The sequence below is a fragment of the Spermophilus citellus genome (assembly GCF_964194105.1).
Source record: "Spermophilus citellus genome assembly, chromosome: 4".
NCBI classification, from domain to species: Eukaryota; Metazoa; Chordata; class Mammalia; order Rodentia; family Sciuridae; genus Spermophilus; species Spermophilus citellus.
In genome coordinates this window covers 27,090,026-27,107,358 of record NC_138185.1, presented here as the reverse complement: position 1 = coordinate 27,107,358, position 17,333 = coordinate 27,090,026, and the positions used below count along the sequence as shown (strand labels likewise).

Genomic DNA, 17,333 nt, shown 5'->3' with positions numbered 1-17,333 from the left:
GAAGGGGGAGGCGCTGGGTCCTTGGGAGGCACGGGCGTCGGGGTCGAGGGCCGGGACGCGGGTGTGAGTGTGCTGTCGTCCATGTCTCCCCTCCCCTCCCCTCTGTCCCCTCCCCTCCCCTCCCCTCCCGCAGGGAGGCCAGGCCCCGCTGGACAGCAGAGGTCCCGAGGCCTGGAGGCTGAGCCAGGCCTGCCGGCAGGAGCTGGAGGAAAGAAGGGACGCGAGAGGACAGCAGTGAGGGGTGCCTGGGGGTGGGTGCCGAGGCCAGGGCGACAGGAAGCCCAGCAGCTGGACCGAGGAGCATAAATAGCCACGCGCAGAGCCGGCACCGGGCTGGGCGGCGCTCACTCCGCAGGGGCTGAGCTGTCCCCGCGGTGGCCTGAGCACCGGCAGCGCTGACCCCCACCCCCGCCCGCACCGGTCCCGGATGCTCTCCCGGCCAGCCATGCTGCTGGGCGGCCTCCTCCTCGCGGTGGCCACCATGATTGCAGCCCAAAGGAGGGGACCCGAGGCGGCCTCGCAGCGCCAGGTGCACCTGGTCCAGAGCGGCCCGTGCAGCTACACCTTCGTGCTGCCCGACCAGCAGCTCTGCCCGCCCGGGGACCCCGGCAGCCCCGACAGCCTCCAGAGGGACTTGTCCCCCGAGGCGCCCTCGGCCTCCCTGGGCGCCTGGCGGGCCCAGCGGATGCGACAGCTGGAGAAGGCGCTGGAGAACAGCACGCTGCGGCTGCAGAAGGTGAGTGTGGCGACCCGCGACCTCGGGGACCCCCCAACCCGCGGGCGACCGGTCACCCCAGGACCCTCCCTGGGCAGAGACTGGATGTGAGGCTCCAGGCATGGGCCCGAGGCCACACAGCAAGGCCAGGTGGCCTCAGAACAGGAAAGCAGGCTCTTTGCCACTGCCATGGATTCATTCATTCACGTGCTCAGTGGAACCTAGTTGTGCCCTTGCCACAGACAGGTCTGCCCCACGTGCAGGGGTCCAACAGACAATGGGGGGACAGCCCCTCTGGGTGAACCGGAGAGAGGCATAGAGGTGTCTACTGTGTCTGATGGGGACCCAAAATGGGAGAGGAGTGTGGGGCAAGTGGTGGCCGGGGCTGGCCATCTGAGGTCAGACCACTGGAGAGTGGGGTGACGGAGAACAGAGCGCGACCAGGCAGAGGGCCCAGTAGCAGCCAGGGCTACACAAAAGGGACGGGGTCGTCACCTGGGGAAGGCACGGTGGCCAGAGCAGGCAGAGCAGAGAGTGAGAGGGAGAAGAAGGTCCAAGGTGGATCCCCAGAGGTGAGGGCAGGGCTGGCCATGAGGGCCTGGGGGTCACTGGACGGCTCTGCTCTGAGTGTCAGGGACCCCTCCTTAATGAGGAGTGGGGGCGGAGGGTGACCCCTCAGGCTCTGGGAAAGGAGGGTCTCCCTGGGCAAGGCCACTTCCCTGCCACTCCACGAGACCCTCAGACTTCTCTGCTGATCCTTCCCCTGAGCATCCGCTCACACCCAAGTACCTCGTGTAACAAAGAAGGAGGAGAAGGGGAGGAGGAGGGGGAGGAGGGGGAGGAAGAGCAGGAGGGGAGGGAGAGGAGGAGGAGAGGAAGGAGTGGAGGAAGAGGAGGAGGGGAGGGGTGGGGGAGGAGGGAGAGAAAAGAGAAGGGGGAAGAGGAGGGGAGGAGGGAGAGGAGGGGGAGGAAAAGGTGGAGGGGAAGAGGGAAGGAAGAGCAGAAGGAGAGGAAGAAGAGGAGGAGGGGGAGGGAGAGGCACCAGAGGAGGAAGGGGAAAAGGGGGAGGAAGAAGAAGAGAGGGAGGGAGGGAGGAAGAGGAGGAGGATTAGGAGGAGGATAAAGAGGAAGAGGAGGGGGAAGAGGAAGAAGGGGAAGAGGAGGAGGAGGGGAGGAGGGAGAGGAAGAGGAGCAGGAGGAGGAGGAGAGGGAGGAGGGGAGGAGGAAGAGGAAGAGGAAGGTTAGGAAGGAGAGGAAGAGGAGCAGGAGGAGGAGAAAGGGGAGGAGGAGGAGGATGGAGATGAAGAGGAGGAGGAGGAGGGGGAGGAGGGGGAGGAGGGGGAAGAGGGGGAGGAGGAAGGAGAGGATGAAGAGGAAGAGGAGGAGGGGGGAGGGGGAGGCGGAGGAGAAAAGACGAGTCTCTTGCCAGCTCACTCTTCCTCACTTTCCAGTGGCTCCTTGTCCTGGGGTCACCTGCCAATTCCCAAGTCCCGAGGCTACGGCTCAACCTTCCTTTTACTTGACCCCTTGACAGACTCCATCTTGGTGACCAACACCATCCTTCTGGGAAGGGTCTCCATTGGCCAGTCCCTGCCACCAAGCACACCCGCTCTGGCCACCTTCCCTCTGTCCGTGGCCCCCACCCACCCCTGCCACCTCTGTCCCCTGCCTGCCACTTCGGGGGCTCCCTGCTTCCATCCCCACAGACAGAGGGTCCTCACTGAGGCCCCGGGGGACGCTGGCCCTCTGCCGGGGCTCCAGCCCATCAGAACACAGCGAAGTCCTTTCCCCTCTGCCAGACTCCCAGGTGCCTCACCGACTCCTTCAGGACTCAGCTCCTCTGCCCCGTGTCACCTTCTCAGAGAGGTGCTCCTGTCCTCCCCAGGTCTGAGAGCCCTCCTGTCCCCTCCCTCCCTTCCCTGGCGCCCTCGCATGGCTCACCTGACCCTCTGCAGAGCTCTCGTCCTGGTCTGGGTCCCCAGAGGACGGGCGCCGTGTCGGGCTCACTGGGTTCCCAGGGCCTCTACGCTCATGGTGACAAACTGAGGAAGGTGACAGATATGTTGGTAAATATCTGTGAGGGAGTGTGGCCGTCCCCTCTCTCCACTCAGCAATGTCACCGGTTCACTCCTGATGGGATCCTGAGTCCCCAACCCCGACTCCTCACAGGAAGTGCCCCCAACGGGCACCCAGGGCCTGTGGGTGTGTCCCCCAGGGCTGCCTGGGACTCAGCTCCTCGGCCGTCTCTGTCTAGGACGTCACACCACCCAGCTCTGGGGGTCTGCTTGGCTCCCTGCTCAGCTCCAGGCAGCAGGTCCCACCTGTCACCTGTCTTCCCATCCCTGGCCATGGCCCTGGCTCAGGGCCCCCCCCTGGTCACTACCGGCACTTCCACCCCAAGTCTCACACTCTTGTCCCTCTTTTGAGTCTGCTGGGAGCACTGGCTGAGCCAGCAGGTGGAGTTGACCCCAAGGACTCCCTGGCCCGACCCTTCATCCTGAGGTGGAGTGTCCTCTCTAGGTGTCCATGGGGGGGGGTCATCAAGAGCCCCAGGGTGCCCGAGAGTCCCATGGGAGCCCGACCAGCCTGAGTTCACGTCTGACCCTGGCACGCACTTGCCTTGTGACCAAGGATGAGCAAAGTGGAGAAGGTGACAGCATGCTAGGGGACCCCGGTGAGACCACTCGGGCACCGCGCTCAGCCCACTGCTGGCCATGGGTGCACGGCACACAGCTCCACCCCCATCTGAGCGCCGGCCTAGCCCAAGCCCAGTTAGTCTTAGTCAAGTTGGTCAAAAGGTGCAGTGTCCCTGGGGCCAGATTGTGACCCATCCATGCTGGTCTCAATGGGACCCTAATCCTGCTGTGTCTCAGGTGGGATCCAGGCACCCAGCAGAGACAGAGGGTCCGCCATATGGTGATTTCCATACCATCCTCTGGGCCAGGGACCCCTGGCGTGGAGCACTCCATTCACCCTGTGTCCAAGGAGCCAGCCAGAAGCTCTGAGCCATCTGAGTAAACATACCCCAGTGTCACTCTCCCTGCGTCTGTTCCGTCCCCAGACCCTGGAAGGTGGGGGCCCTGGCTGTGGAGCCAGGGGTCAGAATTCAAGTTCCACTTCTGCTCCTTCCGGGCTGTGTGCCTTGGGGAAAATCACTTCACGTCTCTGAGGTTCAGTTTCCTCACCTACAGAATGAGGGGACAGACTGCCCACCTCGGCGAGGATTTAATGAGATGATGCCCAAAAGCCCTTGGCCGGGTGCCAGGCGTAACGCAAGTTCTTGGTACCTATTGACTGCTTCCCTTAATGGCTCTGACCGGACATAAACGTAGGCCCTGTGGCTTGGGGGTCTCTCCTCCTCCCGCCCCACGGTTGAGGCAGGCAATCCCTGGCTCCTTGGAACAACGCTCTCCCCCTGGTCCCAGCTGGGATGCTCACCACCTTCCCAGGCTGTGACCGGGACCTTCCTCTGGTTCTTCTCCTGGTCTGGGAGGCTGAGTCAGGAGGATCCTGAGTTCAGCAACTTGGCAAGGTCCTGTCTCCAGATAAAATAGGAAAAAGAGCTGGGGATGTGGCTCAGCGGTAGAGCACCTCTGGGTTCAGTCCGAAGGAGGGAAGGAAGGAAGGAAGGAAGGAAGGTTGATTCCGCCCACCTGGGAGAAGGAAGGGGTGTCCCTGGGTGAGCACTCTAGCAGCTGAGCTTGCTCAGTCCACGCTCCCAACTCCCCTCCTGTTCCTCAGTGTACAGATGAGGAAACCGAGGCCGGGCGGTGGGGGGAGTGACTGGCCCTGGTCATGCAGCCCACCTGGACTCTGGGTCCAAGCGCAGATTCTTCCTCCAGCCTCTGGACAGAGTCGAGGATGGCAGGGAGCCAAGTTCTGGAGAGAGTGGGCAGCTCCCTTCACCTCCCAATGGACCTCCAAGTCCAGGCAGGCAGCTGGTAGGGGCCCTACTGTCCTGAAAGAGTGCCAAGGCAGGGAGTCCAGGCCCACCCCCTCCCTGGCTCCCTCTTCCGCCCCTCCCCCTCCTGTGCACCCCTCCTCCTTCTCTCTCCCCCTCCTCCTCCTCCTCCTCCTGGAAGACCCCTGCCCAGGGACTGGCGTCTGGACAGCCGTCAGGCTGCCCACCAGCTCATCGGCCAGGACGTGCCATCTCCGCCTTCTCCCTCTGCCCTCTCTACAGGTGAGGAAACCCAGGCCCAGACCAAGCCACCCTCGCACCTGCCGCCCCTCTGCTCTCCTGGCTGAGCCAGCGATGGCCGCCTGGACTCTGGGCTCTCTCTCTCCCTGTCTCCGTCCCTCTGGCTCTCCAGGTGTCCCCTGCAGGTTCCCAGGGCTCTCGCTGACTCTGTGTCCCTGGTCCTCTCCTGTCTGGCTGTCCATCTCTCCCCACATTCCCCCGTCCCTCTCGTGGTCCTCCCGCCCTCCAGGCCCTGGCTGTCCACGCTGGAGACCTGGGTCCCGAGAGCCCCAAGGTTGGCACCCACCCATGGCCAGGCTGCTCGGCCGGGGCCTCTGTCTTCGCATTCTGCACCCAGAGCCTCGCAGGGAGGGCTCAGGACGGGCAGGGCCCTCCGACCTGGCACCGCCCCAGGCCTGTGGATGGCTCCAGGTCCCTGACGTCAAACCTCAGAATACCTCGGTCCCTCAGCCCAGCGGGGTCCAGGCCTGCCGGGTGGACATGGGTCGAAGAGCACCCAGCGGGAGCCCAGTGTGGGGTCCCGACCTGGCCCAGGACCCTCCCAGCGGCCCCGGCCTCCCAGGCTGCCCGCGAATTCTTGGCCTTTTCGGCCTCCGGTTATCCAAACCAGAAGTGGGTCTCGGTGGCTGAAGCCCGCATTTGGGGTCTGATCCTGACCTCTCGGCTGGCTTCTTTCCTGGCAGTTTGGCACCGGGGGCTGGGGTGGGGCAAAGGACCTTCGCTTCTAGGAGCAAAAGGGTTATTTTTCCGCAAAGGGGCCTAGAACTGTCCACCCAACGCCATCACCCTGGGGATGGCCAGCTGGTTGGTGCCTGGGGTGAGCTGTGGCAGCAGGCCTCTCTGGCTTTCCCAGAGGAACAGGTTTACTTGTTCACGTGGTTTGGCGGGGCCATCCCCCAGGGCAGGGTCACACGTTCCTGGCTCTGTCCACCCTGGACCAAGAGTGCGTGGGGCTAGGATCTGCGCAGACCCTCTCCCCTTCCCCTCAGGAAGGGAATGTGAGGAATCAGGCCCTGTCTGCCCCTTGACAAGCTCACACCTCCGGCCAGCTCTGGCCTCAGGGCCTTTGCTTAACCTCAGAGAAATGTCTGGAATGGACCTGCCCGTGGAGTCTGGGTTAGACCGACCTGGGAACAGAGGTCATGTTCTGGGGGGGGCCACCAACCTGCTGTGGGACCTGGGGAAGTCACCTCCTCCACTGGCTTCTCTGTGAAGTGAAACCCGATGTGCTCCTGGCCTCCCAGAGTGAGGGGGGACAAAGAAAGTTAAGAAGAATTGCGGGGGGCACATGCTGAGCGCCCAGGGGATGCCCCTTACCGTCCTGCGGACTTTGTGCAGATTCTTGCATCTGCTTCTCAAAATGCCCGGATGAAGTGAGATTGTGCATGAAGAGATGAGGAAACTGAGGCCCCGGGAGGCCAAGGGGACCGAGACCTGTCCACTGTGGGCCCCTGGACACCCACTGGGGCCTGGGACCCCAGCTGAGGTGCTGGGGCTCCCCAGCTTTCCAGGCTCCTGTGGACTGAGGTGCTCCCTGCGAGCCTGGAGCTGTCCTTGGCTGAGGGAAGGGAAGATCCAGCCGCTGCCAGTCTCCCTTTGGTGGCCATCCCTTCCCCCGCCCAGTCCCACGGAAGCCACTGACTCGACTTGAACCCCGGCTCCTCTTCCCACTGGCTGCATCCTCCCAATCAACCACTGGGCCGCTCCGGGCCCCGGTTTCCTCACCTGGGAGACAGGGACACAGGTAGAAGCTGCTTTGGAGGTGACGGTGGTGATTAAGTGGGTCAGCGCTCACACAGGGGGACAGACAGCTCCTGGGGTGGGTGAGGGGCCGGGGAGTCGGCTGGGGAGTGCACAGAGCAGGGAGCCCAGGCTGCAGGGGGCGACAGAGGGCCCTGCAGCCTCTCCATGTCCCCACGCCCACAAGAGCCTTTCCTCCTCCCTGGGCCTCCGTTTCCTCATCTGCAAAGTGGGGCTGATGGAAACCACCTCCGGGGAGGACCACATAAGGCACAAACTCAAACACCGGGGGTGCCTGTGGGTGGACCGATTCCTGGGAACCTTGAAATTGAGAGCAAAGCCGCCTCTCCTTAGACCAGCAGAGCCCCGGAAGCTCAGGCCAGCAGATCCTTGTGGACCCCCCTGCTGACCCTAGCCCAGTGTCCAGGGGTCCATGCACACACTGTGGTCACCAAGCAGGGCTGCAGGAAGGAAGACAGTTTCCAGGTGGCCGAGGGGAACCCTGGGAGGCAGTTCTGCAGAGAATGCGGATGGGCTGCGGGGGCCGAGGGGAGTCAGGGGATGAGCCAACAAGGCGTCGGAACCCAGCTCCCGCAGCCCCGCAGACCTGAGCCCCACCCCGCCTCTGGCCAACGGCCTTGTGGCTTTGCTCAGCTTTGTAGTTAAATTTCAGGGTTCAAAATTGGGAAATCTTAGCTGGGTGTGGTGGTGCACACCTGTAATCCCGGCTACTCAGGAGGCTGAGGCAGGAGGATCGCAAGTTCAAGGCCCACCTCGGCAACTTAGTGAGACCCTGTCTCCACGTAAAATCCAAAGGGCTGAGGACATAGCTCAGTGGTGGAGCTCTGGCCCAGTGTGAAGACCTGAGCTTGTTACCTAGGACTGCCGAAGAGTGTGTCCCTCCCTCCTCCTCCCACCTCCCAGAACTATTCTGAATTTGGTGCTAATCACCCCTTACCTGTGCCTGTCCCTCTCCAACCTGGAGTAAGTGTGTTTCCTACCTATGTGACTTCACATCATCTGCCATCGATCGCATCTTTCTATGAGTTGCCTGTATTGGCTGGGCCTTGTGTTTGTGGAATGGGCACCTCTGCAAATGTTTGCAGAATGAGCCTCAGTTTTGCCATCTGTGAAAGGGAGACACGGTGCCCGGGCTGGCGGGGGGTGGGAGAAGTCACTATTGTTCCTGCCATGTTGCAAGGCCACACTGAATCCACACAGGGACTCCGAGCCAGGACCTGTGGCGCGTGATTTACGAACATTGGCTCAGCTCGCTAAACCCCGCTAAACCCCAACCTCCCTGGCCCCCGAAACAGGAGGACTGTCAGGATCCTCATTTGGGGTGGGGAAGCTGAGGCCCTAAGAAGAGAGGGCCTGCACCCCAGCAGATGGCTCCAGTCCCACAGTCTTACCCCTGTGCAGCCCACCTCTCTCTACCCGCTCCTTGGACAGACGGGGACACTGATGGGTAGAGGAGTGACCTGGCCTCATTCACTCCAAAGTGAGTGACGAGGTTAGATGGGGCTCAGAGTTCCTGTTTGTCCTCCCCAGGGGTGGACAAACATGACACACAGCATGTCATGATGTCGTGAAAATCCATGCTGGCCTTGCCATTGCGGGGTCTCATGCAGCTGAGCGCGCACATGTGCCAGCGCCTGCAGTTCTGAGCTTGATCTGCTGGCCGAGAGCGCTCCCTCCTGCCTTCCCTTGCCCATGCCTTCCTCTGAGTTTACTGAGAGCTTGCTCTGGACCCAGGCCCTGGGTAGGTGGGAGGACTCAGCCCTGAGCAAGGAAGGCACATCCGGGTGCTCCTGGGGCAGTGGCACAGACACACGTAGCAATCTCTCATAGGTAGTGGTCATTCATGATATGTGCTGTAAAGCAGGGGCGGGGGACCACCATGTGCTGGGGCGTATAACAGGCACCTGACCTGGAGGGAGAGACTGCATCAGGAGAACAGAGCTGGGCTCTTAAGTTTGGGTTGGTAGTTCCCAGGTGAGGAAAGGAAGGGGAAAGCATTCCAAGCACAAGGAACAGTGAGTGCAAAGGCCCTGGGGTGCACTAGAAAGGAGGTGAAAGGAGCTCTGTGTGGCTAGAGCACACAGGGCCAGGAGGATGTGACCATGAGGGGGTGGAGTGCACAGAGGGACCAGGCCAGATCTTCCTGGGATAGACTCTGTTCTCGAGGACCATGGGGACCAGAACTGATGTGGCCATGCTTCCATTCCGTCCCCACTGAGGATGACTCTGTGATGGGCAGTGGCTATGGACATCTGGACGTGTCCTTCCCCCCCTGCCCTGATCTTCTCTCTGACACCCCAGCTGCAGGGACTGCCTGGGCTGCCACATGTGCAAGATGGGCATTTATGGCTGAGGGTAACACTTGGCCTCATGGGCCCTCAGTTTACTCATTTGTGAAGGGCAGAACCCATGGGTGGACAGAGGACCCCATGAGAGGTGAGACTCAGAAGGCAGGATGGACACAGATATGCAGCAAATGTTGGTAAGCACCTACTGTGTGCTAGATCCCAAGAACAAACTGGACAGAATCCCAGTGCCCAGGGAACAGATTCCAGTGGCCATTCCTCTGCTCCTCCCAGCCAATCTGGGAGTGGGGGACGATGAACTCCATCTTCCAATGAGGCCACTGTGGCTCTGAGAAGCCACATCACTGCACAGAAAAGAAAGGCCCAAGCTCCCTGCTCCCAGCAGGGTCCACACCCAGACCGGACTCAGAGTCACAGCTGGAGTCCGGAGGTGCTGGCCTGCCTGCTGGGGCACTGTGGCCGGGCAGAGGTGCACAAGGTCCTGCTGGTCCCTGACTCCTGCCTGCCTCCCCACCCACTCCCTGTGCCAGCTCTAAGCTGACCCGGAGGAAAGACCACAGACTCCCTGCGGGGAGGGGATCAGCTGGGGGAGGCTGGGCCCCACAGCTCCCAGACAAGACAAGTGACCTCAGTCTCCGAGGAATCAGAGGGTGGCTGGACCCGGCAGGAGGGAGCCTGGCTGCAGGGCCCACAGGTCCAGGGGTGGCAGCGGGGAGGTGTGACTGGCCAAGCCTGGAGCAGGAATCAGAGGCAAGAGGAGCTACCAGAGGGTGACTGCGGCAAAGCAAAGCCCCCTAGGACACATATCAGCTTAAAATGACCTCGGACATTTCCCAGCTTTCTGTTTCTGAGGGTCAAGGGAAATCCAGGAGATGGAGGAGGCTGTTCTGCACTGGGGTCTTTTCCGGGGGTGGTGCGGGGTCAGCTGCTGGCTCGTTGGTGCACCTATGGGTGAGGCCTCGGTTCCTCTCCAGGACATGTGGCTATTGGCCTAGAGCAAGTAACCAGACACACCAGCATCTCTAGGACAGCCAACGGTGACCCAGTGGGACGGGAGAGCACAAGGCCAGGGATCTCCGGGGCCCCCAGGATGGGGCCCTTGGTGCCGGATGCCTGCACTTTTCCCTGTGATCAGGAACACACAGGAAGCCACCGATTGCTGGGGGTCACCGCGGTGTTTCTGCGCGCGCCTGCGCCTGCGCCAGGCGTGGGTGTGTCCATCCGCCCTTCTTCTACCCAAACGCCCGAGTTTAAATCCATCCTCTGCCGCCCGCGACTCGGAAGAGGCTCAGGCTTCCTCGCACCGCTTTTCCCTGTCTGCAAAATGGGTGAGCGAGACGGCGGAGGCCTGAGCCAGTGTGTACGCACCGAGCCCCCAGCCCCTCCCGGGGAGCCCCTGGCCCGCTCTCCCCTGCTCTCCCCCCAGTCCCTGCACAGTCTTGGCACCTCTGAACAACTTCGTTGAACAAGTGAATGAGTACAGAGACTGTGCCTCACTCATTCTAGAACTTTCCTCTGCCCCCCCCCCGACTCCTCCCAGGCTCTCGTCTCCATGTTGGCATTTCCTCCCCTTCCTTTCCTGCCCTTCTTGGGATGCCTGTCCAGTCTCTGGGCTCCACCCCGATGCCCTCTCTCAGGGCTCCAACAGTGACCAGGGCCAGAACCTGGAGACCCAAACTTATTTCTAGCTACCAAACAGCTGGTCCGTGGAAATCTGGTCCCGTGTACAAAACCAGCTCGTCTGTTCTTTTTGGGGGGTGGGGGTCGGGTTCCAGGGATTGAACCCAGGGGCACTCACCACTGAGTCACGCCCCCAGCCCTGTTTCCTATTTTATTTAGAGACAGGGCCTCACTGAGTGGCTGAGGCTGGCTTTGAACTCCAGCTCCTCCTGCTTGCCTGTTCTTGACTGAGGGCCACCTGTGTGCCTCTTACTGGTCCATCCTCGCAGCTGTGGCCATGAATGGGGCAGGGGAAGCCCTGCACTGCGGGGGCTGAGATTCCCGGGGGAATCAAATGACAAGTGGCAGTGGTGGTTTCGGGTGGCGTGGAGCCATGCAGAAACCAGTGTGGGCACCCCGGTGGGCAGTGGGGTAGAGAACAGCGGGTGGGGCAAGGCTTGCTGTGGGTGGGTGGTCAGGGAAGGCTTCCCAGTGGAGTCAGAAGGAGGCTGGGGAGAATCGGGGGTCTGCAAGTGCGGGTGGACAGCCCTCTGGCTCCTGCGGCCACCTCTGCAGACTCCAGGCTCCTCCCAGCACAGGGTGGAACTGCCCAGACACTCCCTGGGCCAGCCCAGGAGAGAACAGTAGTCCCAATCACCAGGGCACACACCCTTGAACTTGCAGTGCCACTTGGAAGGATCTGTTTCCCTCGAAGCCTTGCAGGGGTGATAAATGACAGGTGCACAAAGACGTTCACAGCGACCTCTTGGTGATGGCAAAATCCTGGAAGCAACCTACAGGCTCTGCCCTTGGGGACCCGATGAGTGGACAGCGGTGGCCTAGGTGGACCAGCACGCAGCTGTTCAACAGCAGGCGAGTGTCACTGGGTGGATGTGTCGCAACTTCCATAATTATGTCAAATAAAAAGAAGCCAGGCGCAGGTCCCCAAGCCCACGTCCCAGCAGACCACAGGGCAGGGGACGGGGTATAAGCATGCTCGCGGGGGGGTGTGCGTAGTTTCCTCTGGAAGGAAACCCAGGAAACTCCCTCGGTGGCCTGTAGGGACAGGAACCGCAGGCTGGGGCGGCGCTGGGAAATTTGTTTTCCATTTCATTCCTTTGGGCTCCTTGGAATTCCGAACAATGTGTCTCTATCGCTCCTTCAAAACAATTAAAATCATAAAAATTTACATGTAAATGGAAACACGCAGGAAGTCATGTGACCAGCTGTGACTCCCAGGTTTTCACAGATCTGGACCAAAGGTGGCTATTATTCCTTGTGTCCTCGGCTGTCTCCCTCTCCCAACTGGGGCCTCAGTTTCCCCATCTCCGAATGGAGGGGGTAGGGTTGAGTGGTCCCTGAGGGCATCTGCGGGTCCTCCTGGGTACCCCACCTCTGCACTTGGCGCTGCCGGGGGTACACCTCTGCTAAAGCCCTTCTGTGCCACCCCAGCCAGGCTCCCCCGCCACGGCCTGGCTCAGCTTCGAGCTCAGAGAAGGCTCACCCTCATGGCCACACCCTGCCCAGGGCATCCAGGCTTGAACCTGCTTGTTGGGGTGGTCTTGCAAATTGCCAAAGCAAAGACTTTTGTTTCCTGGAAAACAAACTGCCAAGAAGCCTGCTTCTCTCTAAGTGATGGGCCACAGCCTGGTTTGGGGCACAGAGTGCCCCAGTCTGACTTGGGTTTTCCGAGACCTTCTGGCTTCGTACGTGTGGGGCTTACTTTAGAGGCTGTGGGACTGAGGACAGAGGCTGAGAGTGCAGTGATGGGGCATGTGCCCCACTAGGGGTGACGGTGGTGGGAAGAGGCGATCAGATTCGGCATGTGGCCGAGGCTAGGGACCACAGGGATATGGGGTGCCGGAGAGACAGAGGAGCCGGGACCCCTCTGAGGGCTTGGGCCTAACACTACAAAGGAGAGACAGAGGTCAAGTCATTTGATTGAAGTCACACAGCCGGAGATGCAGGGCTGGGACCTGTCATGGGGGCAGAGAGGCCCTGGCCCCTAGCCCTGCCATCTCTGCCCTCCTCAGTGTGCTGGGGGAGGCTCCAGGGGGAGGCTCCAGGAGGAGGCTCCAGAGGAGGCTCCAGGGGGAGGCTCCAGGGGGAGGCTCCAGGGGGAGGCTCCAGGGGATCTCTGCTTTCTCTACCTGGCTCACAGCCTGGCTCACCCAAACCCTGGTTCTGTTTGGTCTGGTTCAGGAACAGGCCTGGGACGGGGACCCAGCAGCTGGGTCAACAGGTAGAAGCCCACAGCGGGGCTTGCTGGGTCCCCCCTGCTCCTGGCTGGAGGGCTGGTCCTCACACTGCCCTGCCCCGACCCTCCCACCTGACCTGGCCCTCCAAACCAGCGGACCTGGGGACAAGCCTAGCAACTTGACTGTGACGTGTGTCTGAGCCCCCAGTTGCTCCTCTGTCAGTGGGGCCAACCGCAGAGCCCTCCTGTAAAGGACTGGGCTAGGTGCCCTTGAGAGGTACTGCAGGGCCCCAAGGCCTCCTGATGCACAGTAGGGGCACCGCAGGGATTGCCAGGACAGCTGCCATCCTTCAGGACCCCCGTCTCTGTGCCCTGTCTCTGTGCCCATTCTTCAGATAGTGAAACTGAGGCTCTGAGAGACCACACAGGCTGGTGTGGACAGAAGCCCTCTCCAGGCCTGAGAAAAGCATTATTAGGTGGGCGCAGTGGCACAAGCCCCAGCAGCTCGGGAGGCTGAGGTAGGAGGATCATGAGTTCAAAGCCAGCCTCAGCAACTAGTGAGGAGACCTGTCTCTAAATAAAACAAAAAGGGCTGGGGATGTGGCTCAGTGGTTAAGCGCCCCTGGATTTAATCCCTGGTGCCAAAAAAAAAAAAATCATGCGCATCTTCCTTACACACAGTAGGTCCACACTATCGGTAGCACTTAGCACCCTGCTGTTTTTACTGGAGTGTGTCCGGGGCATCTTCTCAGCCCACCGGCTGAATGAAGCTCAGCCTTGTTCTTTTTAACCATTGGGTGTTGACCCATGACCCAGACAAACCAGAACGGTTCACACGTTGGTTGTGTGACAACTCATCGGGCCCTTCATGTGCCAGAATGCTCCAGATGACCTGGAGCTAGGAGGGATGATCATCATCATTTGAAGGAAGAGGCTCTGACAGAGGCATCTGCCCAAGGTCCCCGGGCAACAAGCTGAGAGCTGCGTCTCAAATCCTGGCCCAGGCTGCCCTCTCTGCATTTGTTGATGTACAGTTGACGAATGCTTTTTCCTTCCATAGAAAGACATCAGAGCGAGGTGTTATTGATTTGCTTGAATTTCAAATAGTGGACACACTCCAGTCCCTCCCTTCCCTGGGTCTTGCCTGGCAAAACTCCTTCTCTTTAAGGCCCTTTCCACATGCCTTCTTTCCAACAGGGTTTACCTTCCCATTCACAGATGTGACAGTGAGGCTCTGAGACATGTGATAACTCCAAGGGCCCAGGCTGGGACGCGGCAGAATCCGAACTTGAACCCAGGGCCGAGGGCAGGGGCTAGTAGCCCAGGGCCCACACTCAGCCTCTTCGTGGGCCTCGGTTGTGGGGGAGGTTAAACCCTGTCTTGGCCTGAGGGTCTGGAGAGCCTGGGCCCACTCCCCCCTGGAATCCTTCCCCTGCCCTTCCAGTTGGTGCCCAGGCTCCAGACAGACCCAGCCCCACCATCTTGGTGGATTTGATCTCCAGAGCCCCAGCCAGTGAACTGGGCCCATCTGGTTCAGATCATTCGCCCCAGGACCCGTGCTGGTGGGCGGCATGGCAAATTGGGTGATAGGATCCAGCTGTGGGTGGCCTCTGCCCAGCCCAGCCACTTGGAGCCACAGGACCAATGGGGGACCAGTGAGGGTACTCTGGGAGCTCTAGTCAATCGAGGTGACCCCAAACTACCCTCAGTCCCCAGAAAGCCTAAAGAAGCCCCAGGGCGAGAAGTCTTGGAACCTGGCCTGGTGGCTAGGGACCTGGGACCAGTCTTCAGAGTCCTCTGGGAGGCTTGGGAGAGATGCCCGGGAAGGTCCCAGCTCAGGAATGAGCTTGTGATCCACCCCAGGAGCAGAAGCTCAGGCCTGGGGGTCCGCGTTTGTACCCAGGGTCCAGGAGCTTCTTCTGAACGGGAAAGTCAGGGACCAGCCTAGGAAGTTCTGCTGGCCCTGTCCCCTGGTGGCCCCAGCCAGCCACCCCTAAGATTCCTGGGCAGTTAGTTAGCAGGAGAGGGTCCAAAGAGGCAGCCCGTGGAGAAGAGGGAGTGGGCGAAGGATTCCACATTTGCATTGGCATCACAGCGGGCAGAACCCGCCAGAGGGTGAATGTGGCGGGTGACAAAAAAAGCAGTCAAGGTGGAGGTCCGGGTCGAGGGCTTCAGAACCAGGTGGGCCGTCTACTGAGATGGGAAAGATGTGGGAGAGTGGGGTGCAGGGTCAGGGGAGCTGGTGGGACGTCCAGGGGAGAAGTCCAGGGGAGGCGGTGACGGTCCCGTCAGCGTGGGGGATAGGGAAGTCCCAGGAGAAGTCGGGCGCCTGGCCGGGGCCCCGATGCTGTTGGAGCCTTGGGTCCTTTGGCCTTGGGTCCTTCGGTCCCGGGTGATGATTATGGATCATCCCCAGAAACACATAAAATAAATGCATAAGGACATCTAGTCATTTTGAAATTATAAAACAAATATTAAAATCTAATCTTTAATAAAATCATAGCACGATGGGCTTCCTCATGTCCAAAATCACGATGAGAAGGAGCATATTGCACGATACAGTTGCCAGCTGCGTTAAGTATGAAAGTATCCGTGAGTCCTATTGGCCTCGAAGTCCAGGGACCCCCGAGAGCCACCTGGTTTGTGGCCCATGCTCTTAACTGAAGGAAGAGTCGACTGAAGACGTCATTTCTTTCTCTCAAGGTCATGGAGCCTCTGAATTCTTCTCACAGACCTATGGTTCCCCTTGAGGACCCACCCCTGACCTAGAGGAGGTGCAGAGAGGCAGGGGCCCAGGATGGCCATCAGAGCCATCAGGAACCTGATAAAGGAGGAGTCAGAGAGGGGTGACAGAGGGCAGAGGAAAGTAGGGGAGGGTGGGACCTCCAGTGGCCACGCTCCCCACTGGTCAAGAAACAGGACACGGAAGTGTCCCTTGAGTGAGGTGTCCAGGATGGCCACAGCAAGGTGAACGAAAGAGGGAGGAGCGTTCTCAGGACAGGAGAGCCATTTGTGGTGGGCGTGGGCACAGAGGAGTCCCGCATCACGGTCAGGTCACTTCCTTGTACTTCTTTGTTCGTGCAAAAGGCACCATAATGGCCGGGTGCGATGTCACACGTCTGTAATCCCAACGGCTTGGGAGGCTGAGGCAGGAGGATGACGAGTTCAAAGCCAGCCTCAGCAAAAGTGAGGAGCTAAGCACCTCAGTGAGACCCCGTCCCTAAATAAAATACAGAATAGGACTGGGGAGGTGGCTCAGTGGTCAAGTGCCCCTGAGTTCAATCCCTGGCACCCCAACATCCAACCCCCAAAAAGGGCACCATAATAATATATTAATTTTTAAGGGGAGGCTGGGTGTGGAGGAGAGAAAAGAGCTTGTTTAAGAGTTTGTGTGGAGGAGAGCAGAGAATGGCAGAGGCAGGGGGGCCGTGGGGTTAATTTTAGATACGAGCTACACAGGGATGGGCTGGGGCCAAGGGCCGATGGCCGAGAGAAGCTCCGGCCTGTCTGTCTGGCCCTCTGTCCACTGCGATCTCCACCCTGAGGGTTCCCACAGTCACGTGACCTCAAGCATCAGGTTCAGTTGGGGGCTCGTTAAAGCCACAGACGGCTGGGCCAACCGCGTGCCTGGCAGTGAGATTCCTCACGTGCGCCCAGGGGAGGTCGGGCCACCACACGTGGAGAACAACACTCCTATGAGCACCAGCCCTGCCCGTGGGCACAGGGATCAGACAGTGGCACATGCTCCTTCCAAAGTGCTCCGGGGCTAGGAGGGGATGGGAGGGGACGTGGAGGAGGAGGGGACATGGAGGGAGCAGCCGGAGCCTGGCCCCCAGCCGAGATGGCCTCCTCTCCCCGGGGGGCACCAGTGTTCCCAGGGACCCTGGGAGCTGCCCCGCTGGACCTCTGGGAGCCAGAGGGTGAGAAAAGGAGCCAGGCACAGGGGCGGGGATGATGGCCAGAGGCCAGCATGTGTGCAGCATGAGGAGGACGGACCGGCGCTGCCCGCGGCTCGGAGCCCCAGAACACACTGTCCACCTTTCCGACTTGGTCCTGGCCTCCCGCCAGGCCGCTCCTCTGGCCCTCGGGAAAGTGCAGTCAGTTCTGTCAAAGAGGTGAAGCTGGTGAGGGCATCTCGGGACCCTCGGAGACCGCGGTCGGCCCTGTTTGGCAGACCAGAGGCCAGAGGTGGAGGCACAGCTGGCGAATGGAGCTGTGAGACTGTGCAAGGGCAGGATGTGACCCTCCCCTGGGAAGCTGGGGAAAGGGCACGAGATGGGCGCTGCCCTCTGACCCTCGCGGCTCCCTGTCCATCATTGAGCATAGATGTGCTACGGACCCACTGTGCAGCGAGCATCATGCCAGACACGGAGATAAAGTGGTGACCAAGGCTGGGTCCCTCGCTTCATGAAGCTGACATTGGGCAAATGAGAGTATAGAGTCAGGGGAGATAAGTGTATGAAGAGACCTGAAATGATGTGGGGGAGTGAGCCA

General features: G+C 60.6%; 1 protein-coding gene across 1 annotated transcript in view; it reads left to right on the top strand.

Annotated features, from left to right (window-relative positions):
* Positions 1 to 427: 427 nt before the first annotated feature.
* The window catches only part of ANGPT4 (angiopoietin 4), a gene marked incomplete at its 5' end in the record, with an annotated part of 34,052 nt that continues 17,146 nt past the window's right edge, over positions 428 to 17,333 (top strand). The window contains one exon of the mRNA XM_081292824.1: positions 428 to 736. Coding sequence (XP_081148950.1) covers positions 428 to 736 — 309 coding nt within the window. The remainder of the gene's footprint in view (positions 737 to 17,333) is intronic.